Here is a 19,874-nt window from a genome sequence, read left to right as displayed (position 1 = left end):
CCGATGCCCTCGTGCTTCTTCCTCTCTCCATGACCTGCAGTCCTTTGACCTGGAATCTGTATTTTTCTACACTGTTCCAAGGAAAGGGTAAATGGGCAAATGTCACATAGTAGGAGGTCTAGAAATAGCCTTAAGGAATCTTAATTCTCTCTCTCTCTCTTTTTTTTTTTTACCTCCATTGGCCTTTGTGGGATAAGTGAAATGTCATGTTGAAAGTCCTGACCTTTATGTCTTAATATGTCCCCCGTGGCTTATGCTGAGGCAAGGCCATGGCACCCAGGGCTGTGACTAATCCTTTGCTGTGGTTCTAGCTGGTGTGAAATCCATCAGGGAGGCAGGCAGGGGCAGGAGAGCATGCACACTGAAGCCTGAGTGCCTGAGTCCAAATCCAGGCTCTACCACATGCTACTTCTGTGGCCTCAGTTTCTGCATCTGTAAAATGGGGATAATAATAGTACTGACCTCATAGAAATGTTATGAGATTAAAAGGTCTTGTTATGTCTACAGCACTTGGAACATTTTTAGCTGTTAGTCATTATGCTTTCTTTTAACCCCAGGAGGATTTGGGCATGGGCACTACTTTGAAAACATGAGCTTGGTTTGCAGGCAGATGTCTGTGTGCAACCAGAGAAAATTTCTCCAAGTAGAAAAGATGTTTTAGTTCCTGGGCTTTTGAAGTGTGCTTATGTTGCACCCTATGGCAACGGGGCCCCTAAAGAGTGACCCTCAGAAGGTACCCTTTAGAGATAAATCTCCCTGAGAGTGTGTGTGTGGGGGGGGCGGGGGGCTGTGACTAATCCTTCACTTTAAGGCCGTGACCTGGCCAGCTGTGAAATCCATTAGGGACTTGGGCCTTTTCCGTTTAGCATCCCCATAGGGGCTGACTGATCCCAGGTTTGATCTGGGAAAGGTCTTAGGCCGTAAGTCCCTACCCCATTGTTCTAGTTGGGATTGACAGGCCTGGGGGCTGACGGGGAGAAGGGGTGGAGGGGCTCGGTGTGCCTGACAGTGCACGTGCCTTGAAGGACACCAGAGTCCCACAGGGCTGGGGTTAAGGGCTGGGGCGGAGTTTGGGTCTTTGTCTCTCTTTGTGCTGAAATGACACGCCACCGGTGGGTAGAAATGACTAGCTGATTAATCTTAAAGTCTCTTTTGAGGAGGTAGGAAAAAGCAGCGGCGCTGCATTTCCCAAGGGGCTCTCCTCTGAGATGCTCAGTTTCACCAAGGTGATCCTGTTAATTAATCCTTTCATTGCACCTGGAGGGAGGGAGAACGCTGGACTGGCCCCAGTGCTGCCACTGTGTCCTCATCTGCAAAGTGAGAGGCTCACATAGAGCACCTCGGAGGTGACCCCGTCCCCCAGCTGAGACATGCAGTGAGAAATTGCTGTGCTTGAGGGGGTCCTTGCTGGGCTAGCGTGCATGGCAAACAGGTCTCAACGCTCCTGACTGTAGCTCAGTAGTAGTACATTATCCATTTGCCAGATCACCTTTTAAGGCCCCTGCCCTTAGGTCACTTACAGCCTAGGGCAGGGGGTCTCACACAGAGAGCGCTACAATAGGGGTACCCCTGGGGTGCTGTAAGAGTACATAGAAGGGGCCCCCGGGTTTGGTTTCTGGGGATGTATGGGGGCTGGCTTCTGAGACCCAAGGGTTGGTATAAGTGACACAGGTTGGGGGGCCGTATGGCATGGGGTGGATGGGGAGGAAGTAATGGCCAGGCAGAGAGAACATTTGCCAAAGCCAGAGCCCAAGGGTGCTGGCACAGGTAGGGACACTGGTTCCAGGTCGGGGCACAGGCACAGAAAAGCAGGGGGCAAATTCAAGGCTGCCAGAGTGATGGTACCTTCTAGACCCTTCTCCTCATAGCTCTAGCCTGTGATCTAGTAGCTTCTGATCCTTAGAACTAAGGGTGGAAGTCTTTGGGGCAGTAGAGGTGAGAGGGATGCTCTAGAACATTTTTCCTGTGGAAACAGCAATCAAATGAACATTCTGGAAAGTGGTGTTGGTGAGCTCTGGTGCTCTGGGATGGGGTTGGAGTGTCCTTGACCTTCTCAAAGCCCACAGCCACCACCCCACCTCCACAGACTTGCTGCTCCAGGCTGGCCTACCTGTGAGCCACACCATCTGCTTAGGGAATAAAGTCCACCTGAGGCGATGTTTGCCTCACCTGGGAGCAGTTTCCTGCTTGCTGTGCTGCCCTGATCTAGATCTAGCTGTGCTGAAGGGGGAACTTAGGGAGACTCACCTGTGGCTCAGCCCTGGGGAATTTCCTGTGCCCCTGGAGCCAGGGTGAGTCAGGGACCTGTACAAGGGGCTGGAGCTGGGGACGGGGGGGGGGGTAATGTGGGTTCAGCCGTTGTATCATCTCTTCTGCCTCCTCCGTCAGTATCCAGAAGGTTTCAGGTTCATGGTGAAGCCCCTGGTGGCCCCAGAGATTCTGCGATCCTGGGGAGCATCTTACCCTCTGGCACGTCGATTGTTAAGAGCCGGATCCTTGACAGGTGGACACTTGGGAAGTGCTTTTTGACAACTGCCATTATTATCACTGTTTTGATGGTTTATGGAGCCGTTGCTCTGTGCTGGGCATCAGGCTCAGAGCTGTACATCCGGCAGGTCACTGCATCTTCGGGGGCACGGCCCCGGGGTAGGTGGCGAGGAGCTGAGGCTCCGGGAAGCTCAGTACTTTGCTGGGGCAGAGGCACTGGGCTTCGGATTCCAGCACAAGGCACCCCGGACCGTTGCTCTGGCAGAGACGCCCTCTCTGCTTTTCTGGGGCCTCAGCTTTCTGAGCCCTTTATTGTTACTGGATGTGGTCCACCTTTCATCCACCGTGGGAAAGACGGAGGTGGAGCTGTTGCAGTCAGGCAGGAATGTCACTTGGGCATCCTTGCAGATGCTCATACAGTCTGAAGGCAGGGGCCTCTTTGAGATTCAGAGCTGTTGCTTTTATAATTGTGGTAAAATACACATAACATAACATTCTCATTTTTAAGTATTCAGAGGTATTAAGTACCTTCCCATTGTTGTGCATCCATCGCCTCCAGCCGTCCGTAGAACTTTGATTATCTTGCAAAACTGAAACTCTGTATCCATTAAACAGTAACCCCCCATTCCCTCCTCCCCCAGCCCCTGGCAGCCACCCTTTTACTTTCTGTTTCTGCAAGGATTCCAGAGGTTTACCCCTTTGTCTGTCCCGCCCAGAACCTCCCCGGAGCGTCCCCACCAGGCAGCAATGCAAGGATGCCCGTCTCTGCCTCGCTCCACCAAGATGGCAGCCAGGAGCGGCCGGTGAGCCTGACCTCCACCACCTCCTCGTCAGGCTCCTCCCGTGACAGCCGCGGGGCCATGGAGGAGCCCAGCAGCTCCGAGGCTTCGGCCGAGAACGGGGCGGGCTCCCCGCGCGGCCGGCGTCTCCCCAACAACAACAACTCCAGCAGCTGGCGGAGCATGAGGGGCTCCCTATCCCCTTTCAACAGCCGGGCGTCGGTGGCGCCCGCGCACAAGCTCAGCTACGTGGGTCGAGTAGTGCGGGAAATCGTGGAAACGGAGCGCACGTACGTGCAGGACCTGCGCAGCATCGTGGAGGTGAGGCTCACCCCTTGCCCCCCGCGGGGCTTTGGAGCTAAGGTTGGGAGGGGACCCCCCTCTCCTCTGGGGCTGGGGCTGGCCTCTGGCTCCGGGTGGCCCAGCCCTTGCGCATAAACCTACTTCCACCCAGGGAAGGAAAGTTGTCCCTGACATGTTTGTCTCCAGGAGCTGCTTCCCATGGAGCAGTGGGGAGGCCTCACGGCTCTGGCCCCGGGAAGCCGCTGGCTGCTCACGCTGCCTTATGACTTGGGGTCCGATCAGTAGCTTGGACCAGCAGAACTTCCTGCAGATGCTCGGGGAGTAGGCACCCTTGATAGGGAGCGGGAACAACTGTGCTTAGCGGAGACTGAACCACAGTGAAGAAACTGGCTCTGGACCCAACCCAGCCCGCGCCCAGTTTCCTGCCCTGTTGTTTCCTGCTTACGGGGTCTTGGGCACATGCGTAAACCACCCCCACAGCACCCAGCCTCAGGTTCCTCATCCATAAATTGAAGATGCAGGGCCTTGCAGGGCCATGTGCTTCACACTGGGAGGCACACTGGAGGAGGTGACTGTGTGAGGGAGCTCTCTGCCCTTCGGAGGGAGGTGTATTCATTTCCTAGGCCTGCCTAGCAGACAACCACAAACTGTGGCTTAAGGCGCATTCGTTTATCCTGTCCTAGTTTATGAGGCCAGAAGTCAAAAATCAAGATGCTGGCACGGTTGGTTCCTTCCGGAATCTCTGAGCGGGGGGAGTGCGTTCCAGGGCTCTCCCAGCTCCCAGAGGTTGCTGGCAACCCTTGGTGTTCCTTGGCCTGCAGATGTATCACCCCAATTTTCCACGTCCGTCTTCACATGGCCTTCTCTGTGTCTCTCTGTGTCTTCCTCTTATAAGGACACCAGTCACTGAATTTAGGGCCCACCCTAAATCCAGTGTGGTATCATCTCAAGGTCCTTAATCGTTCCATCTGCAAAGACCCTATTTCCACATAAGGTCACATTCTGAGGTTCCAAGTGGATATTGATTTTGAGGGGGAATTATCCAACCCAGTGCAGTAGGTGATGTCTGTGAAACTGTCATAGCTGTAACATGTAGTACAGAAATGAGGTGTGGCGGGGGGAGAAGAGGGAAGACGGGAAGGGACAGGATCGTGCCTGGGGGGCTGGGCCCTGACGCCTCACTCCACGCAGGACTACCTCTTGAAGATCATTGACACGCCTGGGCTGCTGAACCCGGAGCAAGTCAGTGCCCTCTTTGGGAACATAGAAAGCATCTACGCACTGAACAGGTATGGAGCGGGCCTGACACGCACCATGTTCTGCCTGTGAGGCCCATCTCAGGGCCTAGGGAGGAGCCCCAGAGGTCCCTGGTCTCGTGGGCTGTGACACGTGGGCCAGGGTCTGATCTCTGAGGGTGGGGAAGAGTGGTCCATCCCCGTACAGTGGTATAGTTAGCTCCCTGAAGGAGAGAGGGCGTGTGGGACCGTGTGCCCTGGGGCTGATGTGCTTCCTGTCAGGCAGGGGAGCTCATTCGAGCCCGTGTTCATGTTGGGTCCAGCCTGGGCCAGCGCCCCTCAGGGGACTGCTGAACCTTGCACGTGATGCTCTCTCCCCTGTCCCTTCGTGGCCCCTTTGTCCCTCTCATCTTGGTCCCCCAGTGCAGATGTCTTCGTTTCTTCTCCACCTTCCCACTGATTCCGTGGGAAGTCGGGGCTCCCTGGAGGTGATCTGAGCCATTAGGGGAACACACAGCCAGGCAAAGCGTGATGAGGGAGGCCGAGCGAGGCCTGGCGAGGGGCTGCTTCAGGGCAAAGGGGCTCCACGAAGATCACACATGAGTGGCTCCCGGGGCCCCCAGACTCCCCAGAGAGAGGGCACTGGTCCGGAGGAGCAGAGCTTGTGGGGACAGCGCTGATAGGACAGGAGGAAGCTTACTCCAGGCGCCTTAAGATGGGCAGAGGGACTTCCTGCTGGGCAAGCTGGGAGGGCAGACGGAGGCGAGACTTAGGCCGGGGTGGGGGGTGGGGGGTGGTTGGGCAGAGAGGAGCACAGGAGGGGAAGGCAGGGGGAGCACTGGGGTTTCCTATAGAGCCCCCATTTAAGAACAAGCAGTGCTGGGAGACTCACCCTGTCTCTCCCCTTTCCTGCATCCTTCTGAACTGGGGGCCTTGGTTTCTTTGCGAGTTCCCCCTCTCTCCTTCCCCCTTTAATGTCTGCTTTTGTGTGTTTGACCCCCTGCCTGCAGAGGAGCTGTGTCCCCTCCCCAGGTGGGTACTGGTGTCCCTTCTCCCTCTGCTGCTTGTGGAACGCATGGCTCTTTTTTGTCCCCCACCTTTGCAGTGGTGCTGGATACCTTCTGTGTTGGCTGCCCCGGGCAGGACTCGCTGACACCAGGGCTGGCGTGTGTGTGGGCACCAGGAGGGTGGGGAGGGGGTGTAGTGGTGACTGCAGGCTGCGAGCGGTCCGGGGTCTGATGACCATTCTCCCCTTACCCAGCCAGCTACTCAGAGACCTGGACAGCTGCAATAGTGACCCGGTGGCTGTGGCCGGCTGCTTTGTGGAAAGGGTAAGAAGGGCGGGGTCCTTGCCTCCATCCTGCCTTGCTGGGGGCCTCTCTCCAGGGGAATGCTGAGTGCCCGGCCTCACATAGGAAGGGCATTTGCATTTGGGGTGGAGCCAGGGGCTGCTGGGTGGATGGCATGTCCTAGACAGATGGGTACAGAGATGGATCTGCAGGTGCTCGGGGAGAGTGTGCTCTGGGGGCCAGGGGCATGTGTTTGATACACCCAGGTTTATAGTCAAACGCGAGTCTCCCTGAAATTACTATTTTTGGTCTTTCTTCAGAGCCAAGAGTTTGATATCTACACCCAGTATTGCAACAACTACCCCAAGTGAGTAATTCGGGTGGAGGGGGGAAGCAGAGCCATTTGGCGAGTCCAGAGCACCCCACCTCCCCACGCAGGCCTTCCCCTGGTGATGGCCCCTTCCTCCACTCCCAGCTCAGTGGCCGCCCTGACCGAGTGCATGCAGGACAAGCAGCAGGCCAAGTTCTTTCGGGACCGGCAGGAGCTGCTGCAGCACTCACTGCCCTTGGGCTCCTACCTCCTAAAGCCAGTCCAGCGCATCCTCAAGTACCACCTGCTACTCCAGGTAACCCCAGGGTCCTCCCGAGAACACGGGGGCCTGAGGGAGGGGCAGGGCCCTTGAGTCTGGGCTGCCTAAGCCCCTGTCTCCCGCACAGGAAATCGCCAAACATTTTGATGAAGAAGAGGACGGCTTTGAGGTGGTAGAGGATGCCATTGACACCATGACTTGCGTGGCCTGGTACATCAACGACATGAAGAGGAGACATGAGCACGCAGTCCGGCTCCAGGTGCTCTGGGGCTGGTAGCTGGAGGGACAGGCAGGGGTGGGGCGGGGTTTGGAAGAGGGAATGCGAGCTGAGGGGTGGTGTCGGTGAGGATGGGCTTCTCTGGGGGGAGCCCTCGGTGCAGCATGTCTCTGCAGAACCCAGGCGGTGGCTCCTGGGGCCCTGTGTGGTCCCCAGCAGGGTCTCGAGCACCCTGACCCTGGGGGTCGGGGATTCGCTGCTGCAGGAGATTCAGTCTCTGCTCATCAACTGGAAGGGGCCAGACCTGACCACCTATGGGGAGCTCGTCCTGGAGGGCACATTCCGCGTGCACCGTGTGCGCAACGAGAAGACCTTCTTCCTCTTTGACAAAGCGCTGCTCGTCACCAAGAAGCGGGGAGATCACTTTGTCTACAAGGGTCACATCCCGGTAACGAGGCCACCGCCCTCTCCTCTGCCCCCCTCCCACCTTCCCGACGGCCGGGCTCCACTCCGTGTCGCCTTCACTGGGCCCCGGGTTGGTGTGGATGCAGCTCCACCCTTAAAGATTACTCTCCCTGCCTCCCCAGATGGTCTTGAGGGGCTGGGGCCCCAGGTCAGCTCCCCGCCTCGTGCTTGACTGCCCTCTCCCTCTGCCCCAGTGTTCCTCCCTGATGCTGATTGAGAGCACCAGAGAATCCCTGTGCTTCACCGTCACACACTACAAGCACAGCAAGCAGCAGTACAACATCCAGGTGAGGGGCGGGCTGGGGCGCGGGCTGGGGACAGAACCCGCCCCCGCGCTTGGCGGCGCGAGCCTCAGAGTCTCCCTCTGGAAGGTAGAGGTCGTTGTGGGCACCTCTCAGGCTTGTGCTGAGGAATCAAGGTAACCTCATAGAGCCCCCAGCACAGGCCCTCTTTGGCCTCTGCCCTCCTCGGCAGAAGCCCAGCGCACGCTGGATGGCTTCAGGCCTGTCATGATAACCCCCGTACCCTCTCCCTTGGGTCCTCCCAGGCCAAAACTGTGGAGGAGAAACGGAGCTGGACTCACCACATCAAGAGGCTCATCCTGGAGAACCACCATACCACCATCCCCCAGAAGGTGAGTTCCCAGGGCTCCCGATGGGGTACAGGGAGAGGGTCCCTCAGAACCAGCTCCGGGGTCCACTGGGGCCTCACCTTCTGGACGTTGGCCCCACTGGACAGTGGGGATCAGTTCAGCGGATGCCACGGTCCTCGGTGCAGCAAGAGTGAGTCTTTGGGCCGAGGGAGAAACAGCATGTAGCAAGGTAGCAACGAGATGGGTTTCCTTTCCCTTCCAGGCCAAAGAAGCCATCTTGGAAATGGATTCCTATTGTAAGTGTACCCTTTCTGCCTACTTTGTCCCTAATGGTGCACATCTCTAGGTCAGACCTGGGGAGGCTTTGCCTGATACTTACATTCCAGAGAGCAGGGAGGATGGGGAGGCTCCTTCTGTCAAGACTGAGGGTCTACTGCAAGACTAGGGCTCAGTGCTGCTGGTGGCTGGGACTCTGTGCCTCATGCTCCTGGATGGAAGAGGACGGAAGATGGAAGAGGAGGCAGTTCTGGGGTCTTGTGGCCCCTGGAGCTGGGCTGGGCAGCAGAGTTGTGGTCAGGAAAGGGCAGAGTCCACGCCAAGGCTGATGGTATCCCAAAGGCCTGGTTGTCTCTCTTGGGTGCAGATCCCAATCGGTACCGCCACAGCCCAGAGCGCCTGAAGAAGGCCTCCCAGGATGAGGTGTCCACCCACGTGCACCAGGGCCGCCGGCAGTCTGGTAAGGCAGGGGCTGTGTGGGCAGAGAGGCTTCTTTTCAGGACCCTTGACCAGGCAGGGAACCTTCTGCAGCAGCATTTGGGGCTGGCTCTCACCCTCCGGAAATCCTGGGAAAGGGCAGGAGGGAGGGTAAATGGGGTGTGTCTGTAGCATCCTGCCTTCCACCAGGCCCCTCTGGGCCCTTCCTGCCCACCCAGGGCTGGACAGCCCTCCTTTTCCAAGGCCCCCCTTCTTAGCTCCTCTGCGATCCAAACCTCCCTCCTTTGCCACTTAGAATACTGGGAGTCATCCAGAGTAACGCTCAGACGTCATGGATGGTCCCCAGCCCAGTTCTGGAACAGAGCAGAGGCAGGACGTGGGGAAAATGAGTTAGATTTCAAGTGGCACCAAATCCAGACAGGAAATATTTACTTTGGGTCTCAGGGAAAAGTTCTGCTTTCCTGGGTTTTCTTTCATGACTGGGCTTGCTGCTGTGTACTTGGAGGTATTGGAGTGAAGCGTCTCTTGAAAAGAGAAAACCTTGCTTTTATTCTCGGCTCTTGTAGTGGTGAATGTGTGTGTTTTCTGCCTCGGTTTTTACCCTCGCCTTCAGTCGAGGCCCAGGGATGGATTTGGCGTCGGCCAGGCACTTGTCAAACTTACACATGAGGTGGGCGTTGGGGTGAGAACCATCTCAGAGACTCCTAGAGAGAAAGATTCAGGAGTGATGGGAGATGTGTCCTGACTGGGATCCCCACGGTGAGTTGGGTTTGATTGGCATGACTCACGGGTCCTCTGAACAGCTGTGTGGATTGATGTATGGGCTCTGGTCTTCTGGAGGGCGGAGCCGAGCAGTCTTTGGAAAGCTTTTGTGTTTTTGTTTTGTTTGGTGTCGCTCGTGATGGATCTCGAACCCTAGGCAAACTTGCCAAGGTTGCAAAAGTTCTACGGTGCCATGTGTTAAAAACTCCAAATTGGCTTGCAGGATCTTAGTTCCCCGACCAGGGATCAAACCCAGGCCCTTGGCAGTGAAAGCACGGAGCCCTAACCCCTGAGCCTCCAGGGAATTCCCCCCTTTCCTTTCTTCTCCTATAATTCTCCTGTCCAACATTCCCCCTTAACTTGCCATAGCTTTGAACTGGAAGCTTCTGACACGTGGAGGTAGTGAGTAAGTGACTGTGGTGATGGTGGTAATAGTAATACTACCTGTCATAACATCAGCTTCCAAACTGCAGCAAGCAAGGCACCCAGGAAATGACCTGTTTCAGAGCTCACGTTTCCACAAGGCTGAGATTTTAGCCTGTAAACACTAAGAGTTGGGTTTTGTTTGTTTTCGTGTTTTAGTTTTAATCGTTATGAAACAGACGTCTTTCTAAAACACGCTTCATACGCTTGAGCCTTTTAAAATAGAGGAGGTCGACACAGTTGAACTTTTCCCTTTCTGGAGTCGGTGTAGCAGCATCTTTGTGGCTTGTGAACAGCTCCATTCGCCGGGGCCTCAGGGGGAGGCGGGGCTGTGGGTTGCCATAGAGACAGCTGGCATTGAGGTGTTGTGTCCATCTTTACACTGAAGAGTGCTCCTTATCAGTCTTGGCATGCTTTTCTGTAGTAATCCTTCCTTCTTCCCTCTTCTGTTAGAAATTAATCGATTTAATGTGTGAGGAGCATGTGTAAAAGCAGGCCCGTGAGTGGATGAGAGGGAGGAGTCAGGCCAGTGGAAGTGCTTTAGGGAGGGCCTGCTCTCAGCCATCTACTCTGACTGCCTCTGGGCCTTTTCTGCTTCCTATTTCCAGAGAGCTGGGATGGACAGATAAGTACACTATGGATAAGTAAGGTGTTGTTGTCATCATTTGTCACTTATTAAATATTCTTTTATTTATTTATTTATTATTTTATTTTTTTTGGCTGCATTGGGTCTTTGTTGCTGCACGCGGGCTTTCTCTAGTTGTGGCGAGCGGGGGCTACTCTTCGTTGTGGTGCGCGGGCTTCTCATGGCTTCTTGTTGCAGAGCACGGGCTCTAGGCACGTGGGCTCAGTAGCTGTGGCACACGGGCTTAGTTGCTCCGCGGCACGTGAGATCTTCCCGGACCAGGGCTCGAACCCGTGTCCCCTGCATTGGCATTGGATTCTTAACCACTGTGCCACCAGGGAAATCCGCTTATTAAATATTCTTGATTACAAGTTTTAAAATGAAAGAGAAGAGCATTTTGTATTTCTCACTTTAAAAACAATTGGATATCTACTTACCTCCATGCAGATAGAGTGTAGGTATGTGTGTGCCCATGCACATTTAGAAAAATGTTCTTCAGCTTGCTCTCCTGTCCAGGAACAGCTGAGAGACCTCAGTAGACTTTCCTTCTGGCTCCAAGTTTGTAGTGGGCCTCCCACTGAATGCCAGTTGGTCAAGGGCAATATGGGCTAAGGGCAAGGTTCTGTAGAGAGGTTCCTTGAGACATGCCTCCCTATCTCAGGTCTGCCCCCAAAAAAGGCGGGGTGCGAGGTGCTGACACCATCAGCCTAATGGATGTGTTTTGTATTCTGTCCTCAGAGCCTGGTCAGCTCCTGTACAACTGGGCGACACTCCCCAGCAGGCAGCGAGGCTTCACGGTGCCAGGCCTTAAGGGCCATAGAAAGTCGGGTGCGACCTCTGCTTTCCAGCTGGGGTGCTGTGAAGGGGCTTGGCGTTGGGTGTAGCTAAGGCGCTGATGTGCTCCGTGCAGGGAAGGAAGGTGGGGCTTGCGGTGGAGCCAGGGCCCTCAAGAGAGGCTCGTCATTCAGAAGGGGGCAGCAGGGGGCTGTGGCCCTGGAGCTGAGGGCACCGGGCTGTGTGCCAATGCAAGGATGGGGGGGGGGGGGCTGCTTCTTGGCCGTGGGTCACAGCAGAGTCCCCAGGCGGGTGGGGGCAGTGGCCCGGGCCCTGTCTCCCTGTGGGCTGGTCGCGAGGGCAGCCTCCTTCAGGCCCCCCATGGGGGGCCCCGCTGGAGTGGACTTTGAGCTGATGATGGGTGTGTGGCGCTGTGAGCGTGGGACCAGGGCCAGGCTGGGCTGCTTCAGGCCTGCTCTGACTGCCCGTTTGCTTTCCTCTTCAGAGCCATCCAGACATCTGCTCAGGCAACTCAGCGAGAAAGGTGAGTGAGGGAGGGGTGGACAGGCACCCCCTTTAAGGTGCGCTCTAGGGCGGGGGTGAGAGGGTGAAGCCGGCGACCAGCAGGGTGTGGGCGTCACGGACAATTCAGAGGGGATTCTGCCTTGTTCTGCCCTGGAAGTGGGCCTCACCCCTTGCTGTCCGGGCTCCCCCTGCACACCTTGCACCCTGTATCTCTGCCCTTGGGTGACAGCAGGAGTGAGTGACCGTGCCATTCTGCACCCACGGCTCCCGGTCTGTCAGTCATTCCTTTGAAAGCCCGGGAGACCTGGTGAAGGTTCTGGGAGCAGAGCCCCTGACGCTCTCTGGCTCGGGGGCTCTGGGCCTCAGGCCTCTGTGACGGGGCTCTTTCTCCGGGTTACTGATCTCCACTCCCCCTCCCCCTCGCCGCTGTGCCGGGACCCGGTGGTGGCGGAGCAGCCAGAGCAGCAGGAATGAAGGTAAGGCCAGGGGCACACGGGACTGTCTGGACAGGTTGGGGGACAGCCCAGGTCAGCCCCCATCATCTTCATTCACTCAACAAACACCTGTTGAGCACCTACTGTGCGCCAGGCTCTGTCATGAGGGTCACGGAGATGAATAAGCCGTGGCCCTTGCCCAGGGGACCCTTCTGTACCCTTTTCCTGGAGTGGCACCCTGGTGGTGGCTGGCCCAGCCGGGATCCTCTCATTTTGCCCTCTCCCTGGGGCACGCAGGCCTCTCTGGATCCTGAGTTCCTGAGCAGACCCCAGTCCCAGCTTCCCACCTCGAGAACCCCCTGCTTCGCATGGGAGCCTAGTGGAGACCAGGGGTTGGGGGTCTAGATGTGGCTTTCTCTGTGAAGCCTCCCCAGCCCCAGCTGCTGCAGGAGGAGGGGGGCTGCCCAGAGGCCTGTCACGAGGGGGCCTTGTGCTCTGAACAGCATGTGGGCAGTGTTGGCACGCTCCTGGACTTTGGACAGCCCCCCTGTGCTCGGGGCCTGCAGTCGGAGGCTGAAGGGGCTGCCCGGGAGGAGGAGGAGGAGGAAGAGCAGGCCTTTCAGGTCTCCCTGGAGGACCTGGCAGGGCATGAAGGCAGCGAGCAGGGGCCCGGGCCAGAGCCCCCAGGCGAGGAGGAGGAGGAGAGCCTGGCAGTGGCGGAGCAGGTAGCCGACTTTGCCAGCTCCCTGCTGGCCGCCCTCCACTGCTGGCACTATCGGGCCAACGCTTTACTTTTCTCCCGGGGCGCTATGGTGAGGTGTCTCTTCGATCTCCCCCTCCTCCTTGCATGCCCCCTGGCACGCGCATGCCCATCCAAGAGTCCCCTCCCTTAACCTTCTCATCCCTCCTTCCTGCCATCAGCACTTCTTAACACCTTGCTCACTGTCACACCCTGGTGAGCCCCTGGCATTCATTGTTCCAGCACTGGGTGCTAACCAGCATGCTACTCAATGGGCATGACTAATGGGGCGCGGTGGGGGGAGGGGGAGAGGCCAGCACACAGGGAGCCGCATGCCTGGCAGGGATTTCTTTTTTTGTGTGTGTGGTACACGGGCCTCTCACTGTTGTGGCCTCTCCCATTGCGGAGCACAGGCTCCGGACGCGCAGGCTCAGCGGCCATGGCTCACGGGCCCAGCCGCTCCGCGTCATGTGGGATCTTCCCGGACTGGGGCACAAACCCGTGTCCCCTGCATCGGCAGGTGGACTCTAAACCACTGCGCCACCAGGGAAGCCCCTGGCAGGGATTTCTGAGTCCCCAGACCTGGCAGTTCAGGCTGACTCTGGAATGGCTCAGGTCCAACGCTGGGTCTCAACGCAGCCCAGCCCCTTTGGGGCTCAGGAGGTGCTGCCAGGGTTGGGATGCAGAAGGGACCAGCTCCCCGTTGTCCTGGGAGCTGACGACTACCCTCTGCTTGCTGCAGGGGAAGGGGCGCAGGGAGCCCGAAGACCCCAAGAGCTGCCGAAGGCCCAGCAGCCGATCTCCAACCACCGCTGAGAAGTGCCTGAGCTTTGAGTCTGCGTCCTCCCTGCCGGAGGTGAGTGGCCAGCAGGCGGCCACTCATTTCTGTTAGAAAGGCGGAAGGGGGATAGTGCAGAGGCGCCTGGGCCCAGATCTCCAGCTCTGCAGATGGGGCTTTCAGGCACGGGCTGTCCCGTTGGGCCCATGGGGACAGGGAATCCCACTCCCTAGGACTCTCGGGCCCTCGGGAAGCCTGTCTGGCCTGTGGGCATGTGGCTTGGTGACTGACAGCCTCTTACTCTGAATTGGAAAAGGTGCCTCTTCCTTTGGGCAGATGCAGTCTCTGGCCAAGGGGCACAGTTATTGGAAGTGACCAGATTATAGGTCCCCTTGGCCAGGCCTCCTTGCATAGAGCATAAAGCTCTGCCCTGACATTTAAATCATGCCTGTCCCACCTGGCAAAGGAGTAAGGTGTTGATATCTACTGGACACCTCCTGTGTGCCTGATGTTTTGTTTCTTCCTTCTGTTTCCTGAACCAACTCTACCAGGGAGAACAAGACTCAGGTTAGGTCGACGTGCCTGACATTGTGCAGCTTCTAAGGGACAGAGCTCAGATTAGACTTGGGTCTGTGACCCAGACGCCTGCACTTTTTCCCGCCACCCCCCGCTATCTGGGGGTTATGTGGAATGGAGTCCTTTGCTATCGCAGAGTTACAAGGAAAAGTTCATGAGGCTTAGACTCCCGGGTGGGCCTTACAGCCAGGACATTGCGAAGCCTGGGTGACATTGGAAAAGAGTTCAGAATGGTGCTGTCCAGTGACAATAGAATGTGAGCCTCGTGTAATTTTATTTATTTATAAATTATTTATTTATTTATAAATTATTTATTTATTTTTTTTGGCTGCATTGGGTCTTCATTGCTGCGCGCGGGCTTTCTCTAGTTGTGGTGAGCAGGGGCTACTCTTCGTTGCGGTGCGTGGGCCTCTCACAGCGGTGGCTTCTCTCGTTGCGGAGCACGGGCTCTAGGTACGCCGGCTTCAGTAGCTGTGGCTCCCAGGCTCTAGAGCGCAGGCTCAGTAGCTGTGGCGCACAGACTTAGTTGCTCCGCAGCATGTGGGATCTTCCCAGACCAGGGCTGGAACCCATGTTCCCTGCATTGGCAGGCAGATTTCTAACCACCGCGCCACCAGGGAAGTCCCCTCATGTGTAATTTTAAATATTCTAATAGTCACATTAAAGAATTATTTAACCCAGCTTTTCCAAACTACTATCATGTCAACATGTAGTGTGTTAAAAAGCTATTAATGAGGTATTTTGTACTTTTTTGGTATGAGGTTTTTGCAATGTGGACTAGCTACATTTCAGATGCTCAGGAGCCACGTGTGGCTGGCAGCCATTGTGTTGGACATTACAGGCCTAGTTCCTGGGTCCCACTGTGCAGATTCTAGACTAGAACAATTGGAATCAAGTCTGATTCCTCGGGCTATAGAGTGTTATCCTGTGTTCTCCCTAAAGATTCCTCTGGAAAGCTGCCTGTACTAGCTGGTTTTATGATTCAAATGACCTTCAAGGTGGTCAAGAGAGAGCTGCCAACTTTGCTTCCTTCCTTGCCATCCACTGCACACATGCAGAGTCCTGCACAGGGGCGGAGGCTCGCTGGCAGGAGCCAAATCCCCGTCTTTACCCTCTGACAGGATTCCAGCACGTGGTCCTACTGCCCTCTGGATCCTGATCCACACGGGGGACCCTGGCCCCTCAGGGAAGTTGTTTAGGCCTGGGTTTCAGCCCAGAACAACCCCCATGTGGGGAGCTACTGGGAGCTTGAGGGAGCCGCCTACCATCAGGCAGGGGAGTCCTGGTGCCGTGGCTCTGACCCCATATTGCATGTTCCCACCTTGTCCCTGTACTTTCCAGGCAGGCTGCCACTGAGAGGTGCCACCACTTTACCCCATCTGCGTTCCTAGAATTTTTCTTGGGTTTGAGAATGTGGGCCCAGCACCCCAGCTGCAGGGTGACTAAGGGACATCCTCTCCCTAGGACCTGCTGCCCACTCCTGAGTCATGCTCATTCTGATTGCCTGCAGTCCTAAACCGCAGCCCCTCTCACTAGGATTTGAGCAGGCTGTGCTGTCCCCACATCCCCCCGGGTCACATGAGGGAGGTTTTTGGCTCATATGAGCTCTTTGTGCTCTCCCAGGTTGAGCCAGACCCTGAGTCTGGGACAGAGCAGGAGGTGTTTGCTGCCATGGAAGGTCCCGGGACCGAGGAGATGCCCTCAGACACAGAGGCTCCAGAAGTCCTAGAAATGCAGCTTGACACCCACCAGCTGCTGCTGGGACTGGATCCCCCGGGTGATATGGTGGACTTCATGGTGGCCGAGAGCACCGAGGACCCTAAGGTCCTGAGCAGTGAGGACGAGGAGGAGGAGATGGGGGCCACCCACGAGCCCGAGAGCCTCCTGCCTCCCTCTGTGCTGGACCAGGCCAGCGTCATTGCCGAGCGGTTCGTCAGCAGCTTCTCTCGGCGGAGCAGCCTGGCACTGGAGGACGGCAAGTCCAGCGGCTTCGGGACCCCGAGGCTGACCAGCCGGAGCAGCAGTGTGATCAGCCTAGAGGACAGTGAGAAGGGCCTGGCCCGACGTGGGAGCACCACAGACCCCCTGGGCTCTCAGCTCCCTCCAGAAGTGGACATCAGTATGGGGGTGGCCGCAGAGAGTGACCCTTCTGTCAACGGGACAGAGCCCCAGAGCCCAGGCTGCCCAGCGGAGCCAGACAGGCCTTCCTGCATGAAGGAATCGAAGCTTTCTTCCCGAGACCGGCTGTTGTTGGACAAAATCAAGAGCTACTATGAAAGTGCAGAGCATCACGATGCAGGCTTTAGTGTCCGGCGCCGGGAGAGCCTCTCCTTCATCCCCAAAGGACTGGTGAGAAACTCAGTCTCCAGAATCAACAGCCTTCCCAGGCCAGACCCGGAGCCAGTGGCTCCGCTGGGGCATAAGAGACAGGTGGGCTCGCGGGCAGCCTCGTGGGCCCTCTTTGACTACCCAGGACCAGGCCAGGCTAGTGCTGGGGACCCAGCTCCCATCACAGATGCTGAGTTCCGCCCGTCTTCGGAAATTGTGAAGGTCTGGGAGGAAGTGGAGTCTTCTGAGGGCAGCCCTCGGAAGGGACCAGGCCAAGGCCAGGCCAATAGCTTTGACCTGCACGAGCCCCTCTTCATCCTGGAGGAGCGTGAGCTGGGGGCCATCACTGAGGAGTCGGCTACTGCCTCGCCGGAGAGTGCCACCCCCACTGAGCCCCCCAGCCCGGCCCGCCTGGCCCGGGAGCTGAAGGAGCTGGTGAAGGAGCTGAGCAGCAGCACCCAGGGGGAGCTGGTGACCCCGCTACACCCCCGCATCCTGCAGCTCTCCCACGTGATGGACAGCCACGTGAGCGAGCGCGTCAAGAGCAAGGTCTACCAGCTGGCTCGCCAGTACAGCCTCCGGATCAAGAGCAAGTCGGTGACAGGCAGGCCACCGCAGCAGTGGGAAAAGGTGGCTGCCACCACCCCCCACCTGCAGCAGGAGGCTGGAGCACCACCTGCTGGCAGAGGTATGAAGGGGGTGGGGCGGAGGGCCCTGCCTGCACGCCTGGGCTGGAAGCACCTTTTAGGAGCCAGCTGGATTCTGGGAAAGTGACCCCCTAAAGGACCTCTACCAAAAAGAGGGCTGGGGCGAGTCCTGGAGCTGGTCTAACGCTCAAGGCCAGGCTCCTCCTGTGGAGCAGAGGGCCTGTGGCCACGGGCCTCTGTTTTCCAGGAGAGCAGAAGCTCTAGTCTCTTCCTTTGACCCCTGACCCCACCCCACCCCCTTTTCTTCATTCTTCCCATTTCCCTTTGGTAAGGGCGCCGTGGATGGTCAGTGAGGTTTCTCTCCCATCACACGCAAAGCCCCAGCAACCAGCCTCGCCTGGAAGGGGAGTTGAGGTCAGTCCAGAGCCCTCCTGTCCTCTTGCTCCCTCCTGCGCAGGGATTCAGGCGGCTCGCTGTCTCCTCACAGGTAAGAGGAAACCAGTGCTGTCTTTCTTCAACCACGAGCAGCCCACGGCCCAGGAACACGGCCCGCCCAAGCCCGGCTCTGCCAGGGAGGTATCGCCGCGGCGTTTCTCCTTCAGCTCCTCGGCCACCAGCCCGAGGACCACCTCGCCTGGGGCCTGGCACATCCCCCGCAGCCCCCTCAGCCCCTTGGACACCGAGACTTTCAACTGGCCCGACGTCCGAGGGCTCTGCTCCAAATACGCCTCCCAGGGCGAGGCGCTCCAGGCCAAGGGCCGCCGGCCGCGCAACCTGCCCGTCAACCGGAGCAACTCGCTGCCGGAGAACATGATGCAGCCGCAGCCGCCCCTGTCGGGGAAGGTGGGCCGCTGCTGCAGCCTGAACGCCAGGAGGACCCCGGCAGGCCCAGGGGTCGCCCAGCCTCAGCCTCTGGCGGGGTCACCCCCAAGCGTGCCGGACGGAGGGGAGGCCCTGTACGTCACCGCAGACCTCACACTGGAGGACAGCCGGCGGATGGTTGTCATGGAGAAGGGGCCCCTGTCCGGCCCCAGTGCGGGACTGGAGGCAGCCAGCGGGCGGGGACCGAGCTCACCAGCAGCCCAGGCGGGGCAGGGCCCGGAGTTCCAGGAGTGTGCAGAGTATCGGCCTAAAGAAGAGGCTCCCAGGGACCCGGCAGACCCAAGCCAGCAGGGCAGAGTGAGGAGCCTGCGGGAGAAATTCCAGGCCTTGAACTCCACAGGTTGACACTGAGTCCTGGGGGAGGGAGCAGCCGTGCCGAGGGACGGGGAGGAACGGTGGCATCCTCGCTCACAGCCTGGGCTCACCCTGCTCACCCGAGCCCCACCCGGGGCCCTCAGAAAGGCCGCCCCTGGGAGAACGCCCTGGGGCACCGGGCAAGGGCCTTCACCTGCCGTGGGCGCGCCAGTGACTTGCGAGCCCCTTTGCCCTCCGAGGCCAGTGTGGCCGCTTCCCTCGTATATAGTTCTTCTCTAGTAAGAGGCCAAATAGTTAAGCTCATCTCTTCCCAGGGAGAGCGAGCCCTGCTCAGGCCTCCAGTGTTGCCTGGCCGCTGCCAGACTGAGGGCCCACCCAGGGGACACACAGGAGGGTGGCCTGGGGAGGCTTTGCTCTTTAACTGTGCCTTTTCTTAGGATCCGGGCAGGAACGAGGCCCATAATTTATTGCTTTCTACCCTGTGGTATGTTGGTGTGCTCGCGCGTGTGTGTGTGTGAGTGAGTGTGTGTTCTGTTGTTGATTTCCCTCCTGGGAAGGATGTCGTGGACTCTGTTCAGGTACTTTTGTGGGTTGTCTTGCTGGCCCCGTGGTTGTCACTAATGTACACACATTTTGTTATTTGCCAATGGTGTAATAACCACTGCTGACCAACCAACCTGTGAGTGGTCTCCTTACTGGCGTCTGGCCGGGCTGGGGAGAGGCAGTCGTGCCCAGGCCTGTCTCAGGGGAAGCGGGACGTGGGCTTGTTGCTTCCACAGGCACTCATTTGCAGCCATGCTCACGAAGCACAAGGCCCCAGGTGCTGGCGGGGGAGGCTGGGGCGGCAGGATGTGTGGGAGGGGACTTGTTCTGCTACTTCTGTTCCCACGGGCTTCTGTCTACCCACAGCCTGGCGTCCTGTCTGGGGTAAGGTCAGGGGGCACCGTGCCAGCCTTTAGCTCTTTTCCCTAGGTGCCAAAGTTGGACTGAAAAGGGTGGAGTGGGGGTGGAACATTTTTCTAACAGGTAGATATTTCCACGTCTGGTGCCTTTTATTCTTCTCTCCCTCGCTAGTTCCCAGGAGACATCCTAGGGGGCAAGGATTCTCAACTTGGAGCCTAGAAATATCTTAAGTGGCTGGCAGTATTGGGTGAGGGGTACAAATGCATTTTTTCTGGGATGGAGCCTCATTCTTCATCTTATTCTCAAAAGTGTCTTTGATTCAAAAGGCGTAGGTACGCCCCCTACTTCTGACTGGGTTTTCTGCCTTTTTTTCCTGGGTGGACCAGCCTTGCTTCACCCTGTTTCTTCGGGCTGAGGCCTGGGAGGAGTGGGGCTGCAGGGCCAGGTGGTAGAGCTGTCGTGCAGGTCTTCTGACCTAGGAGGACACACTCA

At 57.7% G+C, this 19,874-nt stretch overlaps 1 protein-coding gene across 9 annotated transcripts in view; it reads left to right on the top strand.

Annotated features, from left to right (window-relative positions):
• PLEKHG3 (pleckstrin homology and RhoGEF domain containing G3) overlaps positions 1–19,155 on the top strand; it is a 42,692-nt gene extending 23,537 nt beyond the window's left edge. The window contains exons 2-19 of one of the 9 annotated variants that reach the window (XM_060096007.1): positions 3,204–3,587; positions 4,761–4,858; positions 6,066–6,135; positions 6,414–6,460; positions 6,569–6,719; positions 6,811–6,942; positions 7,166–7,348; positions 7,488–7,652; positions 7,913–7,999; positions 8,220–8,253; positions 8,601–8,693; positions 11,220–11,309; positions 11,761–11,799; positions 12,237–12,256; positions 12,718–13,026; positions 13,696–13,809; positions 15,931–17,323; positions 17,770–19,155. In XM_060096007.1, the coding sequence (XP_059951990.1) occupies positions 3,243–3,587; positions 4,761–4,858; positions 6,066–6,135; positions 6,414–6,460; positions 6,569–6,719; positions 6,811–6,942; positions 7,166–7,348; positions 7,488–7,652; positions 7,913–7,999; positions 8,220–8,253; positions 8,601–8,693; positions 11,220–11,309; positions 11,761–11,799; positions 12,237–12,256; positions 12,718–13,026; positions 13,696–13,809; positions 15,931–17,323; positions 17,770–18,509 (4,110 nt within the window). In that variant the 5' untranslated portion in view covers positions 3,204–3,242 and the 3' untranslated portion in view covers positions 18,510–19,155. Of the gene's footprint in view, positions 1–3,171; positions 3,588–4,760; positions 4,859–6,065; positions 6,136–6,413; positions 6,461–6,568; positions 6,720–6,810; positions 6,943–7,165; positions 7,349–7,487; positions 7,653–7,912; positions 8,000–8,219; positions 8,254–8,600; positions 8,694–11,219; positions 11,310–11,760; positions 11,800–12,236; positions 12,257–12,717; positions 13,027–13,695; positions 13,810–15,930; positions 17,324–17,769 lie in introns of those variants that run through there. The other 8 variants (XM_060096001.1, XM_060096005.1, XM_060096002.1 and 5 more) reach the window with 8 other exon arrangements.
• Positions 19,156–19,874: the final 719 nt, after the last annotated feature.

The sequence above is a fragment of the Mesoplodon densirostris genome, chromosome 4 (assembly GCF_025265405.1).
Source record: "Mesoplodon densirostris isolate mMesDen1 chromosome 4, mMesDen1 primary haplotype, whole genome shotgun sequence".
In the NCBI taxonomy this organism is placed as follows: domain Eukaryota; kingdom Metazoa; phylum Chordata; class Mammalia; order Artiodactyla; family Ziphiidae; genus Mesoplodon; species Mesoplodon densirostris.
Note: the sequence above shows the minus strand (reverse complement) of the source record. Positions and strands in the feature narration are given on the sequence as shown.